The following is a 20865-nucleotide window of genomic DNA, read 5'->3' as shown; positions in this document are numbered from 1 at the left end:
ACAGTCAGAAATATAGCTATTGATTGACTGAAGGGGATTCTTCTGGCCTGTAAGTGTACTATTTTGCTTTCTTAACTCAGCAGGATGTTGTGGTGTGAACTTTGAGAAAAGTCTTTGAAGAAAGTTTTAAGAAAAAAAATGCAGCAGCGGTGATTGAACATCTTTCAGAGAAAATTATGGAGGAGTATAGGAAGCCAGGGTTATTTTCCTGATTATTTATCAGCCATCCAAATCCAAGATTGAAAACGTTACTTAGATTTAATCAGGAACATGTAAAAACGGCCATTGTTCAGAATCTGCCTGGGAAGTCCATGTGCACATCATTTTCCTGGAACTGGGACATGGCTAAGTCATATTTGCAAAGTGAGGAACATGGAAATTGAAAGTGGTTTGTGGTGTTGAGCAGCTGATTGAGAAATCAGTACTGGGATTTGTTCTAGAACTAGGCGAACAGCCCTGTGCTGGTGGGAGGGATTTTACGTAGATGTGTTTTCTTCAGGCCTCTGATTATCTGCCTTAATTCATGCCTGCACAGAGGGATGGTGCAGGGCATTGTGTTGAACCTCCACATCAGGAGAAATTCCAGGTAGTGAAATGGTTGACTTCGGTATTTTTCAGGGTGGTTAAAGAACAAATGTCTCTGTTTTCACCTTGTCAGCCAGTCATTGCAAAAGCAAATAAATTTACAGTACAGTCTGTAAAGACTCATGATCCAGACACTCAATTCATGTATTCAGAGTCCGTCTGTTATCGTGCATGGTCTGATACGCACGACACAGTTGCATCTCCATCTGCTGAACTAGGCAGTTGTTTGAAAGATGGTAACGTAAGTTACATGCTGCTGATGCTTACGTTGCTATGAATTGAAGGTAGACAGTTTCTAAAGTGATCTGTCCTGTCTGTATAGCTAAAATGAGCGTGAAACAGGGAAATTGAAATTTAACGCTTCCTTTTAAAAATCTCTGTCCAAAGAGAATTGTGTTTCTTCCCCTTTCCTTCCCCCACTTTGGAATAACGCTCAGTCGTTGTTCGCCCTGTTTGCCTGCATCAGGTGGAGGTTGTGTACCGTGGGCCTTCCTAGGGCTCAGGCTTGCTGCGTGTGTTGCAAGGTGGTGGAGCCAAGTCTGCTCTGGATAAGGAAGGGTTAAAAATCTCTTCCAGCCCTTGTGTCCTATATTCTGTGTGTAAACACACACGATGCTGTTCTTGAATTACGAGCCCTTGCCCTCTGGATTCTAGGCTGTTGCTTATTTAAACACCGTTAATTGTTGTTGTTTATGATCATATCAAAGGTCTCTGAAAACACCAACCTAGAGCGGTATCCCTGTATCCTCGGTGCACGCACAGAGCAGAACAGCTTACAGCTTTTCATGAACTCGTCTGTTTCTTTCGTGTCACACCATCTGTCTGTTGGGAACGAGAGAAGTGAGATGTGACAATGTGAAGTGCCTTTTTCCAACATCACACAAACTGCCTGTGACAGAGCTGGGAAAACTGACCCAGAACATCCTAGTCCCAGGCCAGGGCTCTCGGTCTGTCCTCCTGTGTTAAAGCGCAGGCTGGGAAAACCCAGATCCCAGAGCCCTGCCAAGCGTACCGCTGGCTTTCGTCAGTCTCGTGTGCTCGGCCAGCAGCCCCTGCAAGGCTGTGTGAGGCTGATGCCAGTCTCTTCCCAGCGTAGCAGGAACACTCCTGTTTGGGGGGCTGAAGTTTTCTAAGCGTGGTAGGTGCCCAAGAGCTAGGTAGGCTTTGGTTGGTGCTAAGGTAGTTCATCTCCTGGAGGAGAACCAAAATACCCCTTCATTTCCAGTAACAGAAAAATCCTGTGACTCTATCATAAACAGCTCTTCAGCTGAAGCAGCGAGGAATTTGAGCATGGAAATTTGGCATGGAAATAGCCTTTCATTACAATCATGTCTGAGTGTTCCCATGAAAAACTGCTTTTGATCAGCACAGGCTTGGAAAGTATTGCAGCCCTGCCTGCAAACTGCAGACCTGCGGGTTTTTTCACTACCCATGAATACGATCGTTATCCCAGAGTATTATTTGCAGGGCAGGAGTGCTGCAGAGCTCCTGCGAGGGCTGAGACAGCACTGACGGACCCATTTACAAACGGGGCTGAGAAACGCCGCTGGTTCCCCGCAGGATTGTGCTGCGTGGGGCTGCGGGCCCGTCTCCTCCGGCACCAGCCGCGGCTGCTAGCGGGGCTCCTCGGGGCAGCCACCGACGGTTTCCAGCCGCGGAAAGCAGGTCGGCTTTCGGGGTGCTTTAATTGTCCCCGTGTGCCCGCGCTCCCGCAGGAACAGCGCGGGGCCCGGGCCGGGCCGCTCCGCTCCGCCATGGCCGGTGTCGGGCCGCCATCTAGCGGGCGGCGGCGGCGCTGTGCCCGCGCGGGCGGCCGATGGCGCCGGACGGCGAGTGCCCGGCGGGGGCTGGCGCCGTCGGGGCCGAGCAGGGCCTGAGGGGAGCCGGGGCGGTGGGCGCTCAGCGCGGGCAGGGCGGCACCCTGCGAGGTGGCCGGGCGGCTTCGGTACAGCAAGTCCCCGTCCGAGGGGAACCTGGCGCGGGCTCTGCCTTCCCGGCCCGGAGCCCCGGCGGCGCTGGTGGATTTGCGGCGCTGTGCGGCCCGCTGCTCAGGGTAAGCTCCTTAGGCCCCACACGCACCTGGCCCCTGAACGCTTTGGGTGCTTCTTGGTGATCGTTTTGGGTCGCTCTCTTCTTGACTTCAGCTGTCATATCTAGAGACTTAGTACTTTGGTACCTAAACTGTCTGGAGAATTACGCGGTATCACTATTGCATCCACCATATTCAGCTAGATTAAGCCCAGTATTGTCAGTCTGAACTTTCACAACCTGTGCCTTAAAAATCGTCATCAAATGGGTCTTAAGCTTTAAATTATTACTGCAGATACATCTGGAGTTCTTATTTGCCCTATGAATCTTGGAGCCTTTTAGAGATGCCTCAGACTCTGAAACCTACTGAGATAACCTGTGGTAATTAGAAGACTCCCAAACCAGTACATTACTGTCAGTCCGTTGTTACAACCTCTTATTTGTAGTTAAGTGCTTGCAACATACTGGGGGAGACTTTGAGTTCCACTGAAATGGAGGGAACGGCAAATGCTTCACGCTCACTTCAGTGCATTGTAGTGAACTGCAACAGGAGAGAGGGACAAATAAAGGTACTTTTAGGAATACAACCCAAGTTAATTACTGTGGTTGCATTTAACGACCACAAACAGGACAGGGAATGTAGCAGAAGGGAAAGCAGTAATAGAAGCAAAGCCCATTCTCTAAGCTGTTGCCAGGTCAGGAGCACGGCAGTTCAGGAAGGTATGGAGCTGCGAAGCCTTGCACAGCAAATTTACTTCCCTAACTTGTTCTGGTGCAGAAATTTCAGTAAAGGTGGGTGCTCTGATGTGCAGGGTTAAGTGTACGTAACGGTCTGCTTAGCCTAGTAAATCCATCATATGGAACTGATGACTGATAAAACAAGCATAGCCTGCTGGGGAGAAGAGCAACGTGTACTCCTACATTAACTGTTGGTTGAAATAGCAGTTTTGTTTTCATTCCTCCCCCAGATTAGCGGCCAAAAAAACCACCACCCCTCAAGAGTAAAAACAAAACGTGCGCAAAGCAAGGATAATGGTTTACAAAATGTACTGTGGTCCTTCTGACAAATAGTTTAATTCCCAGCAAACGTACAAGATAGTCTGCCTTTAGGTGGTGGAGCTAGTTGTGGTCATTTAGTGTCTTTGTCTAAGCAAACTTATTGATTGTACCCAATTCCACTGAAGCAATTCATAAACGGGAAATACCAATGCAGCAACCAGTAGCGTTTGGCCCAGAGCAACATCTGTGCTCCAAGCTGCTTACTGTAATACTAAAGAGTACAAATCTGTTGATTTGATAACACAGTGTCAAATGGTAAATCTGGATCAGCATGGCATATATCCAAGATTAAGCATTTCTGAGTCAAAGCCTTCAACTCCATTAAAAAAGAAATAGGCCTTAATTCTAATCTCGGTATAGTGGTGCTAGTGCAGTTACTTTGTTGATTTCATGGATGTTACATCAACTTTATTGAATGGTAACTGAGATATGTCAGCCTGAGCTCTAACTCCAACAGCCACAGCTGTCTTAGTTTGTTTTTCTATCAAGTAAAGTCAGCCTTGTAATTGCTTAGGAAAGACTGGAGGTGCACAGAATTCACCATGGCACTGCTTCCTTGCAAAGGAAACCTCCTGTAAGCTGACTACATGTTTGAAAAACATATACCCATCTACAGACTGACTAAATGAGAAATGTTGAAAAAAAGGCTAGTAAACATGTCAAGACAAAATAATTACACATAAATATTAATTTTATTGCTAAGGGTATTTTGCTATAAATTAATAATGAGAATGAGGACATATAGTAAAAGCAGTTAAGATAGTGCACAAGAACATGAAGGATCTGGGAAGGGAAACATTTGCTGCATGCTACCCTCCATGGCTTGCACATATCTGTCTTAGTCATATGAGGAAGAAAAGCCACAAACACATTTGAGGAACACGGGTGTGAATTTTCTCCTTTACTCAGCTTGCTTAGCTGTTTCTATCACCTGTTGAATCTCCCCTGAAGAACAAACAAAATGAAGCCAGTGTTGTGTGACATTTAGGGCAGCTCCATCTAGACACAGCTCAGATGTGCTTCAGCACTGAAGATGTGTCTTTGCCAAAAGTCAGTGCAGTTTACCCACCCACTAGAAGTGGCTGGCTCCCTAGCCCCCCATGTTTAAGCAGAAGCCAACAGCTGTGCTTTCACATGTAACTGAGAATTTGGGAGGGGGCCCTGGCTCACCTCTTCAACATGGTTAGACTTACCAGAAGGCTGAGCATTTCTACCCCACTCTCTGGAAGCCTGGCTCTGTCCAGCTCTTTGTAACTGAGAATCCAGAAGTACCTAGTCACAGATGGACATACAGACTCATGACCTCTGTAAGTGCTGCCATTTAATTCAGAGTGGACTGCAACTGCTATACAACAGATTGTCATCCTTAACTGATAACATACGCTGCAAAAACCAGTGCCACTGTAGTGACTGTGGGCCTCCCATAGCTTCAGAGAGGTCATGTATTGGGGCTCAGATGGGAAAGCATGTGCTTGGGTGCTGTGCAGGTGTAACTGGAATCACAGCATCCTGAATAGCACCATTCAGAAACAAACACCTGTTTAGGACTATCATTTCAATCTGGTTTGAAAATTATTTTGCCACACCCGCTGCCTCTTCCCATCACTGGTATCACCTAATCTGCAGAAGCTGGCATGGCAGTTCCTCCAAGCCCTGAAATCACACTGGCCCTGCTCCTTCAGCTCATGCCAGCTGCAGGTATATGAAGTACTGGACAGGGCAGAGAGGCTGTTGAGTCATGACTAGGTGTCCAGCTGGACATTATTATAGATATGACCAAACCTCCACTCTGTTCCTGAACAGCAGGAGGTGCAGCCATGTCTTCAGGAAGCAAGTCTATGAGCTTTAACAACTAGTGAATTCAAGTGGTTATCCCCATGCTGCTGCTTTGTATACCAAGACATTTCTGTTTCTCCAGTGAGATCAGAAAGGCTACAAGCACCTGCAATGAGATAACTAGTCTTGATTTTACGCTCCAGCACAGTTTTGTACATTTGCTTTCTAGCTTCTAAATGCCTATGCTACCAGGATAGCAAAGTAGCTCATGATTTTTGTATAAAAGCAGCCTACTGTTACCAAGATGGAACTAGAATCTTCAGTTTCAATTTGTAAATTTTTTCCCCCTGGAGAAGGGGTAAGGTTATTTTTTTAATGGAGACTTACTTCAATTTGAACTTTTAAAAAATATAATTTCTTGCTTTGAATTCAACCCAGGAGTGTTTTGCAATCAACAGTCTTTACCTTATATACTTCACTTGAAGAATCTGAGACCTAGACACAGTTATCTCCTGAAAGTCCGAGACATGTTCCCCTGCTGTGATCAACAGCTCTTGTAAAAAAACAAAAACAAAACCCACCACACAATAAAACCTGAACTTGAAATACATTACTAGCTGATTCGCTGTGCTGTTCTTTCACAATCATTACGTAATTCAAAAGAAATCACAATGATGTTCAATTGTTTTATTCTCCCCCCACCTCTTATAAGCTGAATATCACACGAGAAGAGGAGATGGAGGCATCTGCAGAACTAGTTATATTGCAAAGCGCAAACTAAATAGCAGCGTAGACCTGTAATCAGCTTCAAGGTTATCTCAAGGTTTAAAAAGGGTGGAAAAGGTTTGTTCACTTGAGTTCCAGACAGTCACCTTCTCTTTCTGACCTCAGGGGTACCAGGCCTCTAGGAGAACTTCAGTAGTGTACTCCAATTTCTCTTGGTTTGGACTAGCAATAGGAAACTTTTGCTTTAGTCCTCTTCTGAACCTCCAACAAGTCCTTTCAGCACATACCACTGGCAGAACACATGCAGCTTGTATTAATCTGTGAAAGCACATGCATGCATGTTGGGGTGTGGGTCTGAGCCAAAGCTTCTTGAAAGAAGTTTGCATTCCCTGGATTAGGCCCACTCTTAGTAATGCAGCCAAGATTACATTTGTCTGTTTCCTTCTGATGATTTCAGTTTGTTGAGTTGGTCCTGAGAGTCATGAAAGCTTAGTGCTTCCCCTGGCTGCTACCCAAACTCTTGTCTAAGACTTCTGTTGCTTAAATATGTAGGATAGAGCTAAGACAGCTTTAGGATGAAGTGAAAAAGGTTGAGGCTTGATCTAAATTTATATGAGTGCAAGTTCTCATCTATTTTAATCTTTCCTGACATACCTGAAACCCTATGAACCTTAAGGAAATTAACCTACTTCTGAATGAAAGCATAAAAGACTGGACATATTAAAGCAGTATGAATACAGGAAGCTGAAAGGGGAAGTATAAAAATAATTTGTCTTACTATAAAGAACTCTACTTAGGCACCCTGCCTCTTTTACCTGAATAAGAAAGCACGTGCATTTCTTCAGAGCTTGCTCTCCCTGCCAAGCACAGCTCAGCATGGACTATAACAGGATAAGGTACTAAGCCACATAACACACACAACAGTTGCACTCCAGGTTACAGTCCGTAGCACAGCAGCCTGCAGGAGCATGTTGTGTAAGGAACCAGACATTACAAGCAAAGCCAGCCAGGCTCCTTGGAGTGTTTTCCTTAACAAGTCGTGGAGGGAAGAAAAGACCTGCTGAATGTGAGGGGGGAGCGTGCATAGAAAAACCACAGGCTCAGCTGTGCTCAAAACTAGTTGCAAATAATGAACCTGGTTCAGGAAACCTTGGAGGCTGAGGCAGACATTCTATCCTAGCCATGGCAAGGCAGCTAAACCAAAGTGCCTGTGTGCAAGGTCTACTTGTGCTGTTTGTCTCTTCCCTCATGACTAATACTGCCTGCAGGGGGGTTCTGGCAGGCCCAACAGGGCAAGGGTTGTTCAAGTTAGTTCTCCTCCTGCAGCCTCTGCAGAGCCATAGCAGTAATGAGCAGAGACACCAGACAATGGCCTATTCCTCAGCAATGCAGTTGGGCCAGTGTCTGAGGCAACTGTTCTACAGACAAGGAAGACCACTTGCAAAGCTAAAGATCCATTACTTCCATCTGACTAGAGAAGAGTGATTCATGATGAAGAGGGAGGTGGAACAACAAACATTGGTCTTCCTTGCCACTGGTCATTCACATTTCAGGGAAAATAAAAGAACTGAGGAGTGCTGCTGTTGCTTAGCAGTGTGCTTATATGTTCTCAAAGACAACTTCACCTGGATGGTGTGAGAGACAGGTATAGGACTCCATCTAAGAAAATACACTACCATCTGCTGCACGCAAGGTTGAAAACAAGAAAATCCTCAAGCATGGCAGCCTACCTAATGCCAAAGAGTTTCTGCTGAGCTGTGTGTTTGTCCAGGGAATGTTCAGAAGCCAGTAGTACATATATACTAATGCAGGGCTCCTGTGAACCTCCTATTCAGACCAGATTTTAGACCCCTCAGAAAATCCATTTGTCCCACAGTGTTTACAATAACAGTCTGTTCACAAAGCTGGTGACTGCTACCATGTTACATTGGTGCTCGTATTGATCCTTATCAGTACAAATCCTTGTGACTCCAGACATCACAACAGCATTCAAGAGCAGCACATGCCATCTCCAACCACTTAATTAAATGGTGCCTTTAAACTCTCCTTAAGACAGTTAAGAATCAGTTATTAAGATGTCACTACTGAAAAATAACTATTGCATTTCTTAAAGTTTAACAGTAAACAACATTGCCAATATATTATTGCACACAATAAAGGTTTTTTGGAACTACAGAGATAAGGAACGGGTAATCTAGAAGACCCAGAATAATGATCCCAGAGCCATTCCGGTTGCTGCTCCAGCAAGCATGCCCAGTGCGAGATCTCCATCGCTGTCACGGTAACGCTCTCGAATGATGATATGGTTTGCAGGGGGTTGGCCATAAGGTCCTAGGTAATAAGAGATTGTTAGGAGGAGGGCAAAAGAAATGTCTATCTTAATACCATGCGTTGCAATTTCAAAACATGCCCATTCTTTCACCCTCTTCCTTCCATTGAGCACTAAGATGATGTCAGCGGCAAAGGTAGAATACATCTCTGCTTTGGATTCAGCCTCCACGTTTATTAAATAAATCCAGAGGCCTAGCAACACTTCTAGCCTTGTAAGAGTTTAGTATCTGGGAGAAAAGCTCATCACAAATGTAAAACTGAACATTGTTCTGCATAAGGTTCTTCACCCAGAGGGTGGTGGAGCTCTGGAACAGGCTCCCCAGGGAAGCAGTCATGGCACCAAGCCTGACAGCATTCAAGAAGCATTTGGACAATGCCCTTAGACACATGGTGTGAATTCTGGGGTTGTCCTATGCTGGGACAGGAGTTGGACTCGATGATCCTTGTGGGTCCCTTCCAACTCAGGACATTCTATGAGTCTATGATTTGTATTAGCAAAGAACCTAAGAATTACTTGTATCATTCTATCAAACACTTAGGGGATTTAATGCAAGAATGGGTCTAAAAATTGATTCAACCTCGAAGTTAAGGCAAATAGTGTAGTTCCCCACCAAAAAAAAAAATCTTTGGCAGCTCTTAAGCCAGTGGTTTGTCAGAAGCTGTGTATCAGTTATTTACTCTACAATTACTGCCTACTACAATTCAGCCCTCACATCCTGGACTGATCACCACACCACCAACAGTGTGGTGACAGCTGCTACATTTCCTTTCAGATGAAGATTGTCCCAGTAGTAAGGAACTAACCTAAGAGTCAAGAAACCACCAATTGACACTTGCTCTGCAACAGACTTGCACGAGCTCCACCTGTCATGTTTTGTGACTTAGCTCCTGCTGCAAAGCAAACATAAGTGTCCTGCTTTCCCTTCCAGACATTTCAGAAAGATTAAATATTCTTGAAGATACTGCAGTGTTTTTTGTAACAGATATTGAAGTAATCCACCTAGTACAACTGGAAAAGGCTCTCACAGACTCTCAACAATGCATGACTGGGAACCTCGAGAAGGATTATGTCAATTCAGAGAATGAGCAATGAACCCGAAAGTACAGGGGTTAAGTTCATTGCTAGGGGTGAACTTGACCCCTAAGATTTGGTTGCAGTAACCCTAGTGAAGAAAAATATTGAGGCTTGGTTACTGTGCCCAACCTATCCCTAGTATCTTAACACACTGGACTTGCAAACTGTTTAGGAGAGTTGCTGTTTAATGCTGCATTTTTATCACACAGGTTTCTGATGCTTGATTTCCAAGGCCTGCTGGTAGTTTTTTAAAAATGGTTTTTGGGATTTTCAACAAGCTGCTGCTTTTCAGCTGCTGAGAACCAACAGAACCCACCTTCCTCTGTGTTTGCATATATATGGTCTGTATCTTAGGACTTCACTAACTTAGGTGAGGAAAGCTTTAAAAGCTTTAGGCTGATGCACCTCCCTTGTAACAAAAAATGGAAAAGGCAAATGAAATAAACTGACAAATGTCAAATAGAAAAAAAAATCTCCCTCAAAACTGAAAAAATTTCTGAATAGACATTCTTGTTTGCAGAGCCAGATCATAAACAATTAGTAAGTTAAATCTTCTGATTTATATTACCTGTAATACTCTCAAGCCCCAATTCTGTAAGACTGGGGGTCTCTACGCAAAGCTAATACTAATTAAGGTGACTAAGCTTAAAAGCAGACACTAAAATTTTACTCTCTTTCCACTTTTATTGGGATTGAAAGCTATACAAACCTGAACAGAGCAATAGAAGACTTCACAAGGCTGAATGTACTGCCTTACAGCAATTCCAGTATGGGGGGCAGGAACTACCATGCTTTAGGAGTGGATTTATCTTTGTAACTTGCATTTAATTCTGAGGTCATAGCTGAACATCAGTGTTGAAATAATTAAGCTAGGTATAAGAGCAACAGATGAATCAAAAGCTCCATCAATGCCCAATATGGAGTACTGAATCAATCTTGTTCTGGCTCTTCTATCTTTCCTTAGAAAACATGCGGCCTACTGTAGTTAAGAGAGTTCTGCAGGCTTCAGAAAGAGTTTATGAAGTAATTTAAATATGTTGGGATCACACTGGGAAGGTTAAATCACTTAGTACAAATTTCGCTGCACTTGCTTTGTTGTGAAAGGGTAAGGGGACTTGGTTCCAGTTGCAAGTCAGGTTTCTTTCTATCACTCTGTTGTGCAGGAGTGGTGCGTGGTAAAGGATGGTGATTAATAGAATTAAAGCCAGAAAGACTGACTCAAATAGCTTCTACAGGAAGGTGAAGGATGTGGTTGATAGCGATTACCTTGGTATGGATACTGATAAGGAACAGCATAAGCTTGTCCATTGGAGGCATAGAAGACCTGAGGACCAGCAGAAGGATGCGCCCCGTTGTACTGATCGTAGCCATAGCCATAAACCTGGTGAAATGAAAAATGTCCATTACAAAAGTATTCTTTGCTATGTATCTGATTATGTACTTCGTTCAATTCCCCCTCATTTCTAATGCAGTCAAAGTTTTGCTAAAATATCCAGTCTGTACTGATGCAGTCTGTCTACTTCCTGGAAAGGATTCAGAACAGCTGCTTGAAAAAGTAGGTGCTCCTAAGCAGCGTCCGCGCTCCACCCTTCCTGGGTGGTGAATGGCAGAGGCAGGGCCTGGATTATCAGACAGAGCCACAGCAGCCTTACCAGCTTCTTCGCCCTGCCCTCATGCCAACAGCAGCTCTCTGGAGAGCTCAGAAGGGCTAGGTAGGCAGCAGCTGGTCCCAAGAAACTCCAACCAGCTTTCCTCTAGCACACTGCAAGTAAATGTCAGATTCAGGACAAATACTCTGTAGCCGTGTGTTTTGGAAGCAATTTCGTTCTCCAAAGGAGGAGGCCCGCTGATAGCCCTGATACAGCTCCCAGTACCACATCGAGTTCTTAACAACTATTTCTAACAGCGAGGGGCTGGAGTGGAGCACCTGTAGTGCCACAAGTAATACTACCCCAAACTATCCCTTTGTGTATCACTGCACATCAGTCAGAACATCCAGAAATCCCCACTGTATACTGGTTTGGCCTCAATGCTGCTCCTTCTCCACTGCAAAAGAATTGTGCATCAGGAGCTAGAGTTATTGTGTTGCTATGACACCTTGGATACAACAAAATCCTTCTGTGTTAGAAGTGACAACTCCAGTCATTAAATCCTATTTTTAAAACTCCCGATTTTATACCCTTCCAGCGCTTACACAACGTGGAAGTAGTCACACCTCCTTATGTTAAAAGCTGCGTGGCGAAAACTTCTGCCCTGTCTCTAAGCAGCTTTATTTTCCAAGTTCACTGAGCCAGCCTTCCCTTTATATACCTCCCAACCAAATCTACCTCACCCCTTTCGAAGGAAATCCATCTCAAATAGGAGTGACAACAGATTGTTAGTGCCTTACTCTCACTCCCCTTTTGTACAAACCTTAAAACTGGATGTAACAGTGAAACACAGCACTTCGGGAGTACCGTTTGAGTGCTTGAAGGATGGCTGCTTCTGCTGCCTCGCTTATTTTAATGGTTCCCGACTGCAGCTCTTACCTCGGGCGATGGTGTGGCATAGGCTGTATAGGGAGGAGGGGCTGAGGAAACGGCTGTCTCGTCATACATCACATCAGATCCCACGTAGCCCTGAACACCATGGAAAGGTAGCAGTTATCACCTTTTCCTACAGCCAGCCAGTTAGAGTAGTGCAAGGATTAAAACTTCGTGACCCCAAAGAAAGAGCAACCTTTAGACGTGCTGCGTGTTAGGAAAGCAGTGAGTAGCTTATAAAGTGCTGCAAAAAGAAACTACTTGGAGAGCAGACCTGGGAGAATATAAATGCCTGATCGACCACAGAAAGGAGCCATAAATTTCTTATCTCCGTGTGTGCACACACATGCATACATGTACCTGCAAGCACACTGTCTCCTTCCATCATTTCATAGCCTCTGTTTTAGAAATTACCCTCTTGTTCATCCTCAGTTTTCAGATAAAAAAGTCTTCACAACTAAGCTAGCTGCTTCCTGGCACCCTAGAGTGGTATCACCAAGTTCTGCAAGAGCAGATAAAGGAAACAAATGCAGTAGTCAAAAGTGGCACCTGATCATTTGAGCAGAACACTGTCACAATTCTTAGCCTCCTCTCACTTTCTGGCTGTGAGGAGACTTTAAAAAATAATACAGTAAGAGATGTTTAACTGTAGGGAGTTGGGGGGCTTGTTTTTAGGGAATTACTTTGCAAATGCCACCTACAATTCCGGTCCTTTTTGAAGGCAGCCATGAGGCAAAGGTGATAACTTACTTGAATCCATCTACAAGGAGCTCTCAAAGACAATTAAGATTTGTTACAGTTGCCTTGTATACTTGCCCCTAATACCAGGAATCTACAGTGATGCTCTTAGTCAGTGTCCTATCCCAAGGGAAAAAACAAACAGCTCCCTTTTTTTAATTTGTAAGTGAATGCTTTAATAGCTCAATAGAAAATGTTCCTATTGTCTCTTGCACCTGGACTGTAGAAAGGCTTTTGAGGGCATACTGTGGCCATATCTCAGGTCAAACTTGTGGTGGAGATTCTAAGGATTGCTTGAAACACACTGTTGAAAGCACTACATGAAGAGGCAGGTATTTCCACCACCTTAGAGGAAGTCCAACAAATGCTCACATCTTAGCAGTAAAGGTATTCTGTTCTGCTATAGGGAGCTCTGTACAGGCACATGACACAAGCCTGCGAATGTCTGTGAATGACATAATTCTCAAAGCTGGGGTGATCACCCTGTTCTTCCAGTAAAGTTATGAGGCACTGCTGGATGCTCAGTATTTTTGAAAGCTGTGTCAGACACCTACAGATGGCCTCAAACCCAGTTACCCAGTTAGTTCAAGTCCTTGTTGGAGACCTGCAATAGCTTTGGAAAGTACTAATTTATGCTGCTACTTGAGCAGAGAGCTACCTGCCCTGCTTTCAGTAGCAGGGGTCTGCCTTGGCTGACAAAGGTGATGCACTGGCAAATTTTGAATGCCATCTAGCAGGGCTGGCAGCTGAGTGGCAGAGAGATGAAAAGCAGCAGCTCCTAACTCCTTAAACCAGGAGTCACCATCTCACACATAAGCAAGATAAAGCCCCTAAAACTAGAGCAGACAGACCATGAGTGTTGTGTCCTCTGAGCAAGATAAAGCCCCTAAAACCAGAGCAGACAGACCATGAGTGTTGTGTCCTCTGCATGAAGACAATTCCTCCACTTCTCATTTAACACCATGAAGCCGCATAGGATGGCTGCAGTCAGAGGCAATCGTGTCCAGGGTAGTTTTGCTGACAAGCGTTTGCTTTTGGTATCTACAGATCTAAGTTATATCATATGACAGATGCCTCAGTACAGTGGCAATGTTAATGTGACCCATCAAAAACTGAGATAAGCTTCTACAAAACCCAGCATTTCCCTGTGAAACAGAAACATCTCAGGTTGGTTCAGTCTAGCCGTCTAAGGCAGGCTAGTGCTGAAGAGTACTCTGGAAGGCAGTCTGGTGGAAAAACAAGTTAACAATACCCACAAGTGGATGGATGTGGTTCCCCAAAGACACAGTTCTCTAGAGAACTCCAAGATTCAGAGAGGCATTTATGGTTCCTGACCTCTTCACTCTCCACAGCTAGCATGCAGGTGCGAGGTAACACACTCCTCCTCTGCATGCCTGCACTCCCCTCCACTCTTGCGCCTTCCCTAGTCTCCGCCAAGAAGCATCCCACAATGTAATGATCTACATCAACAAACAGCTTCTTTGCAGTAAGCTGCCTTTAGCACTGCACCTGGAAGGCAACAAATACTAGGAGTGGAAAGTGCATTTTTACTGGTTGCAGAAGATTTACTTTTTGCCCACATCCCTTCCAGACCAACTTCCCAAACGCTCACTCCCACCCAGAGAAGTCATGCCCTGAAATCAATCCCTTCCACCAAGCGTTTATTTGCCTGGGACTTGGCTGCAAGGATGACATGTGCTTGTGATCCAGAGGATCATTCTTCTCCCCACCCACAAGCCTTACCATCATGCTCATGACCCTGTTTTTCTCTAGCAGAGAAGGATGGAACATGATTTCAGAAGTAAACTGCTGGACCACACATAACACTGATGTGCTGCTTCTCTATCAGTATAAAGTCTAGGTAGTACACTTACCGTGTTTGTTCTGGCATCCTGGAGAGCAATTTTCCATGCCCTGCAAAAAAAAAAAACCACCACCACTGTTTAGTGGAACACTGATAAAAATTAACGCCACTTTTCAGGACTATGAAAAAAACGAGGTTAGCAACTAGAGGTACTGCAGGAGCAGAGTTTAAGATACTGCATATGTCAAAGCCTAACGATACACTAAAATAAATGCACAAAGGTGTTACATCAAGATTGAGAAATAATTACTTTCTTTGCAGAGCTGAGAAGGACTGAGGAGGAGCACGAGAAGGAACAGATGCGGGTTTGAAGGTCCTCACTGCAAGCACAACAGCTACGTAATATGCAGCCATGCTCAGGATAAGGTAGGAAGAGATGCACCAGGGAAATTGTATCTCTTGTCTGAACAGTTGCATCTGTGCTGACTAGAAAGTGTAGGTCTTCACACTATTACAGTTTGCACAGAAGGTACGTACACTTCACACAGATACGCCCATGCCCTGTGGCTGGGAGCATGCTCGATGCACCACGCACCCTTGGCAAACACTGATGATAGAAGTTATCTAACTGTACACAGCCAAGCTCAGTTGAGAGTTCACAATAATGGAGTATTCTTCCTTTCACTGCTGATTGGGATGTCCTTGGGCTATGCAGGATCATGTACTACTTGAAGAATGGGAAAAGTGAAAAAAAAAAAAAATCTGTTCAGCAAGTGTTGCATTAACCATGTTAATAAGATTGTTTTACTCCTCCTCACCCTTCAGTGTTTTCAGTGACTTAACTTGCAGTTAGTTTGCATGAGCTAGACAACTTCTTATGGGAGATCTATTTTTTTTTTTGTCACTGAAAGCCTGCTTTTATTTGCTTGGAAACGTTCTCAAAACGTGTCTCTGAAAGTCTAAAGGAAGGAAAATAATTTTAGGGAGAGAGAGAAAAAGATAAAAGAGGAAGAGGCAGCAAAACCAATACTCTCTGGCAGACTTACAGGCAGTCATCTGCACTCTCTGCACAGAGGTTGACCGTCTTCCCATCACGGCAAACAATCTGCAGTAAACAGTCTCTCTGCTTCCCCTCTGGAGGCTGGAAATCTGAGTCAGAAAAAAAGAGACGAGCTATGAAATATTTATAACCAGAATTTTGTGATCACATTTACAAGAAGGGAGACAGTTCATGCAAAATCTGGAAAAAATAAACTAGGGCCAGTTGTAGCTGCTTTCTGTGGCATCAGAACAAATTACAGAAGGAAATAACCTGTTCTCATTCTTTAGAGTGTCCTGAAAGTAAGTAGCTCTGAACATCATTCCTAAGAAATGCAAGTGTCTTACAGCAGAGCCAATCCATGCTTAGCAATAAGTACTCTCCAACACTTGTGTCAGCATCGAGTAGTAACAAATGCTAGAAGTGAACTTAATAATACTTGAAAAAAATCTGCTGATGTTTCCCACTTCTAGTCCTGCCTCTCACTCCAGCCAGCACTGTAAGTACACCAGTAACACCCTATAATCAGACACACAAGTCTACTGTGAGCATCCCATTCTCACGTGCACGCCTGCCACCTGCATATATGGTACACTGTCCTGAGTTTTAAAAACAAGTATCAAACCCTAACCTAATCTATCACGTGGTGATGCCATGCCCTGAGTATCTATAAGGGAATTTATTAGTTGGTTGGGTTGGGTTTTTTTTGGGCGGGGCGCAGCGAGAGGGGTGGGAGGTTTTTTTAACAACAGTGAAGTTGCACAGTTCTTGGACATGTTTACTTCTGCAGTAGTGTTGTAAATGGTATACTGGGCAGGCACTGAAGTTGTAAACAATCTCTGAATGCACAAAACCTGAAGGTTTCATTATTACCTCGACACTCTTTCCCCACTCTGAGGTTGATGCAATGGATTCGCATGTGGATTTTATCTTCTATATCATGGCGATTTTGATCATCATAGAATATTAAGCGGCCATCAGACCACAGGTCAAACCAGTTCTTCTTCCAACGCCGTAAAATAGTACCTTAAAAATCAGACAGCTACTTTTGAGGGCACGTATTGGGAGGTATTTGTGTCCTAGAGTTAATAAAAAATAAACCAAGAAATCCTTCACAGTTGCCCCAGACATTCTGAGGTGCCAAGCAAAATCCTGTACTACAACATCCCCGCTTCAGAACATTACAGAATTGGGTTCTGTATTTATCTAGTATTCAAAGTCACAACTGAGTTTAAGTGCATAACCTGGAGCTTTAGTTCTGACTTGCTGCAAGAACAAGCAGAGGGCATGACTAATTGAAGACATTAAGTTAAGGTATCAGGTAAAGTTTCCAAGTCTCCGCTTATACGGCACTAATTACAGAGCAGCATCTGAAGCTGAATGCCAGTCGGACACCTCAGTTATGGTATATCCTGTTCCCCACTGGTATACCCAAAAGGTCACATGGAAATGCTGTCATGACAGGTAATTTTGTCAAGTGTCCTAAAGGTTTAAAAAAAAAAAAAAAAAAAAAAAAAAAGACCACAAAAACCAACCCACAGAGCTAGAGACTTGTTTGAAGAAAGACCTGGGAATTACTAAGTTGCTCTGATGTTTTTTGAAGAAGTTAGACACAGTGGGGAGAAAAGGAGGTAAAAGGCCCATGACTTACTTTGCCGGAGCAGCCATCCGCTCTTCACAAATGCCATTGTTGCTTAATCTGGTGGACAGAAGAGGAAGCTGAGGGGGAGAAAAGTGGTCTTCAGTATTTCACAATAGTACATTAGAAAGAGGCATCTCAAGGTATAATCTCATGTAGTATAGCTGTGTATACCCAGCTAGTATTGCAGAGAGACAAGGCAGATCTCAGCTGAAGTTAATCAGTAAGGCACAACTAGTATTCTAGGACTTAACAAATGGAACAAATGTGCAATTGTAGCAATCCAACATGACTATCAGAGACCACTTCTAAGTTTAACTGGAAAACACACAAGCTTACAGCTGCCAATCTTGCAACATGGGGAAGAGACAGACTGGAGTGACCACTTCGTGACTCACCATGAGTTCCTTTCAAAGTTCTTCTCTTGACGTACCTGTGCTTCCTGTATTCTGCAGTCTCGAGTTACTAAGCGCCCTCACTTCTTCCCTACCTCCCTTTTTCTGTACTTCCTCTTCTGTTTTTTTCATTCACTGGCTCAAAGTCCAGCCAAGATAAAAGTTGAAACAGCTTAATCTTAAACAGGAAGGAGAAAGCTGATTTTATGACTTGTATTTCTTCCAAATCATCACTAGCTCCCTCCAAGATGAATTGAAATAAGTAAAAGTTAAGATCATGAAGTGAGATTCTAATTTCTCCTCAACTTTTACATGAAGCTTCAAATGGCGTGGGAAGGACCCTGCATTAAATTCAAGTTATCACACGTGACATGAAGCATTTGGCAACTGCACTCTAGTTTATGAGCATGCCAAAGAAAAGAGATCAAGCATAGGATATATCGGAGGATGAGTTTTTATTTTATAGCATAATGGTGTTCTGACTATTGTTCTAGAATGGATTAATAAAAATACAACTATCTGGATGCAATTGAACTAGAAAAGCAAGAACAGAAGCATTTTAAGCCTCCCTTGAGGCTGCCTTTTTAAGAAATTATTTGTGGGGCTTGTAAGCCAATATGAGAGACAGATACTTAAACCTACCAGATAACCTTCTACTTGTAGCAGCACAAGAAGAGGGGGGGGAAAGGTGGCACAGTAGACTTGATACACACAGGACCTCCTCCCAGATGGGGGAGGGAGAAAGAGAAGAGAGTTTTGTTATCTTCTAGTAAAATATAAAGCTAGGAAAGCATCCGCTTATTTTCTGATAGATGTACATATGCCATCTGTTGGATATTACTTGTAGCTGTGTCCTCCTCACAGTACTGGGCAAATACCGTAACACACAAGTGAAGACTATAGCCAGTAGGATTTCATATTGAAGGAATGCCATATCCAGCACAGGCTGGGGTGTGATGGTGAGAACCACCTGCAGGTAAAGTTTAAACTCCAAGATAAGCCTCTTACTCTTGGCTTTTGTACCAGCTCGCTGGGAAAACAAACATTTAGCTGACAGCCCATTGAAAGGGAGTGTCAAACTCCTGTCCTGCTTTAATGCTGGTTACCCGGTCCTGCTCTGAGGTCTGTGGGCACCTGTCTACAGAGACTGAGCTTCATGAATAGAGGCCAATTTATTCTTCCAAAGTAACAAAGCGCTACAAAGGACCTGAGCCCCATTCTCCCACCACCCCAGTATATGCTCCTCTCCCCCTAGATTCTCCTTTACAAGGAAATAGCCATCTTGCTCTTCAGTTTCACAGGAATGGGTCTCTCCAGTGGTGCTCCCATGTCTTCCAGTTTGTCCACGAAGGTGAAATCACTGTGTATTTCCAGAGGCCTTTTAATAGTCTAAGAGCCAACAAAGAACTTACATGAACTTCAGGTCTGTTGCAAGTGCTAGATTAGGCCACCGAATGTTTGTTGCTGCTTTTAAACCTACTCTGTTACACAACAGCATAATTAGATTTAACTTAGACACATAAAGGGGAAGAAATGAAGAAAACATTTCTCTTGACAAATTGAGTTTTGCCCATGATTACAGAATGGCTCACAACCACAGTCTCACATGACAATGTCTCACAGCTATCTAGGGCTACAACAGCAAAAGAGGCTTCAGCAGCTGTACAGCACCTTGCAAGTGATCTCAGATGCAACAACTACATTTTCCCAGCACAGAATTTAAGAGCCCAAAACTTCAGGGAATCACACAGAACAATCTGTCAGCACTGAAGTAGGAGGTGCAAAAACAATTAGATATTCTTCTCTGGTCCTTTTTAAGCACAATCACTCACTTGAAGTCCTATACAGTATTCACAATCAACCACATTATGTTTTATGTAAGAGTATTTGCAGAGCTAGAAGATAGCCTGGCAAGATCAGTTGCAACTGAGTATTATTTGCTTGTTAAACCAGCTCGGTGCAACCAAGATGGAAAATGGGATTTAAACAAAGATAAAGCAATTTATCACCAACCTCAATAGAAGTTCCTTAGTGACTGAAATCTAAAAGTAGTAGCACCCTAAACTGAACGCAAGATAAGAGTAAACGCAGCCAAGGTGTGGGCTATTCCTTCCTGCTCCCTGGAATAGCAGTTTTCCTATTTTGCACAGAATATAATGCAGAATATCCAACAGCCTATTCCAGTTCACTTCTTGTTCTCCAACCCAGTTGGTGGTAGGAAAAGCAAAACTTCAAGTATTTCTACCTGCAGCTTGTCATTACTAGAGCAATTTTGATTAATGCAGTCAAACTAGCAACAGACCCAATTCTGCAATCCATGGAGATAGAAGGGGCTTAGCCACACAGACCGAACTCCAGAGGAGTGTTCACGGGTAACCCTGTGTGCCCCCCTGTCCCTTAAAGCAAGCTTTCTATTTTTGGAACTTTCTGACTCTGCAGCTAGAGACATGCAGGGCTGCTTTGCATGAAGTTGTGTTTATTTTTCACTAGCCAATGCGTAGTTCTGAGAGATGTGGCTCTCAGTTCAAACCCTGCCCATACACGAGCGAGTCAGTGTCCGGAACAGGCGCTTTGAGAGGCACCACCCCACTCTCCCCTCTCCCACCGGGGACAGCTCCGCCCGACGGGCCTCCCGGGGGCGAGCTGGCCCCAGCCCGGGCTCGCCGCCTCCCTCCCGCCCCCCTGTGACGGCAGGCGGCGGCCAAGGCCAGGCGGCAGCTCCGCTCCCCGCGCCCCCCCGCTCCCTCCCGTGACCAGCCGCCGGGCAGCGGGCTGGGCGCGGCCGGCTCGCCCCGCACGGGCCGCCGAGCCCTGCCCCGCCAGCGCCGTCTCGCCCTCCGCGTACCCGGCCGCCGGGCCGACGGAAGGGACCCGCCACCAGGGACCCCGGGGGAGCCCCCCCCGGCCCCGGCCTGCTCCGCGGCCCCGCTGCCCTTCGCGCGGCTGGCGGTGGCCGGGCCGGGCAGCCGCACAGCCCCGCGCCCCCCGCCGCACCTACCTGCCGCCGCCGACCCCGCTCCCGCTGCGGCCCCCCTCCGCCCGCGGGCAGCGCCGGCCCCGTTCTGACGTCAGCCCGCCGCGCTGCGCCGCCCCGGCCCGGCCCCGCTGCCCGCACCGCCCGGGCTCCCTCCGCCGCCGAAGCGGGGCC

The 20865-nt window shown here is 45.0% G+C and overlaps 1 protein-coding gene across 1 annotated transcript; it reads right to left on the bottom strand.

Annotated features, from left to right (window-relative positions):
- Positions 1-4345: 4345 nt before the first annotated feature.
- PLEKHB2 (pleckstrin homology domain containing B2) lies at positions 4346-20784 on the bottom strand. The gene is made up of 8 exons (XM_068421090.1): positions 20716-20784; positions 17335-17402; positions 16557-16709; positions 15691-15793; positions 14715-14754; positions 12109-12198; positions 10847-10961; positions 4346-8505 (listed from the first exon to the last, which is right to left on the bottom strand). The coding sequence occupies exons 2-8, from the start codon at positions 17369-17371 to the stop codon at positions 8369-8371; spliced, it is 675 nt and encodes a 224-aa protein (XP_068277191.1). The 5' UTR covers positions 17372-17402; positions 20716-20784; the 3' UTR covers positions 4346-8368.
- Between the last annotated feature and the right edge of the window lie 81 nt (positions 20785-20865).

Source organism: Nyctibius grandis, chromosome 32 (genome assembly GCF_013368605.1).
Source record: "Nyctibius grandis isolate bNycGra1 chromosome 32, bNycGra1.pri, whole genome shotgun sequence".
NCBI lineage: Eukaryota > Metazoa > Chordata > Aves > Nyctibiiformes > Nyctibiidae > Nyctibius > Nyctibius grandis.
Note: the sequence above shows the minus strand (reverse complement) of the source record. Positions and strands in the feature narration are given on the sequence as shown.

Bases quoted from the DNA above. Each gene is read 5' to 3' on its own strand.
- PLEKHB2 (XM_068421090.1), bottom strand. From the start codon at position 17,371: ATGGCATTTGTGAAGAGCGGATGGCTGCTCCGGCAAA. The intron at 16,710-17,334 runs GTAAGTCATGGG...CTGATTTTTAAG, and splicing joins CGGATGGCTGCTCCGGCAAA to GTACTATTTTACGGCGTTGG. The intron at 14,755-15,690 runs GTAAGTCTGCCA...TTTTTTTTGCAG, and splicing joins GAGAGTGCAGATGACTGCCT to GGCATGGAAAATTGCTCTCC.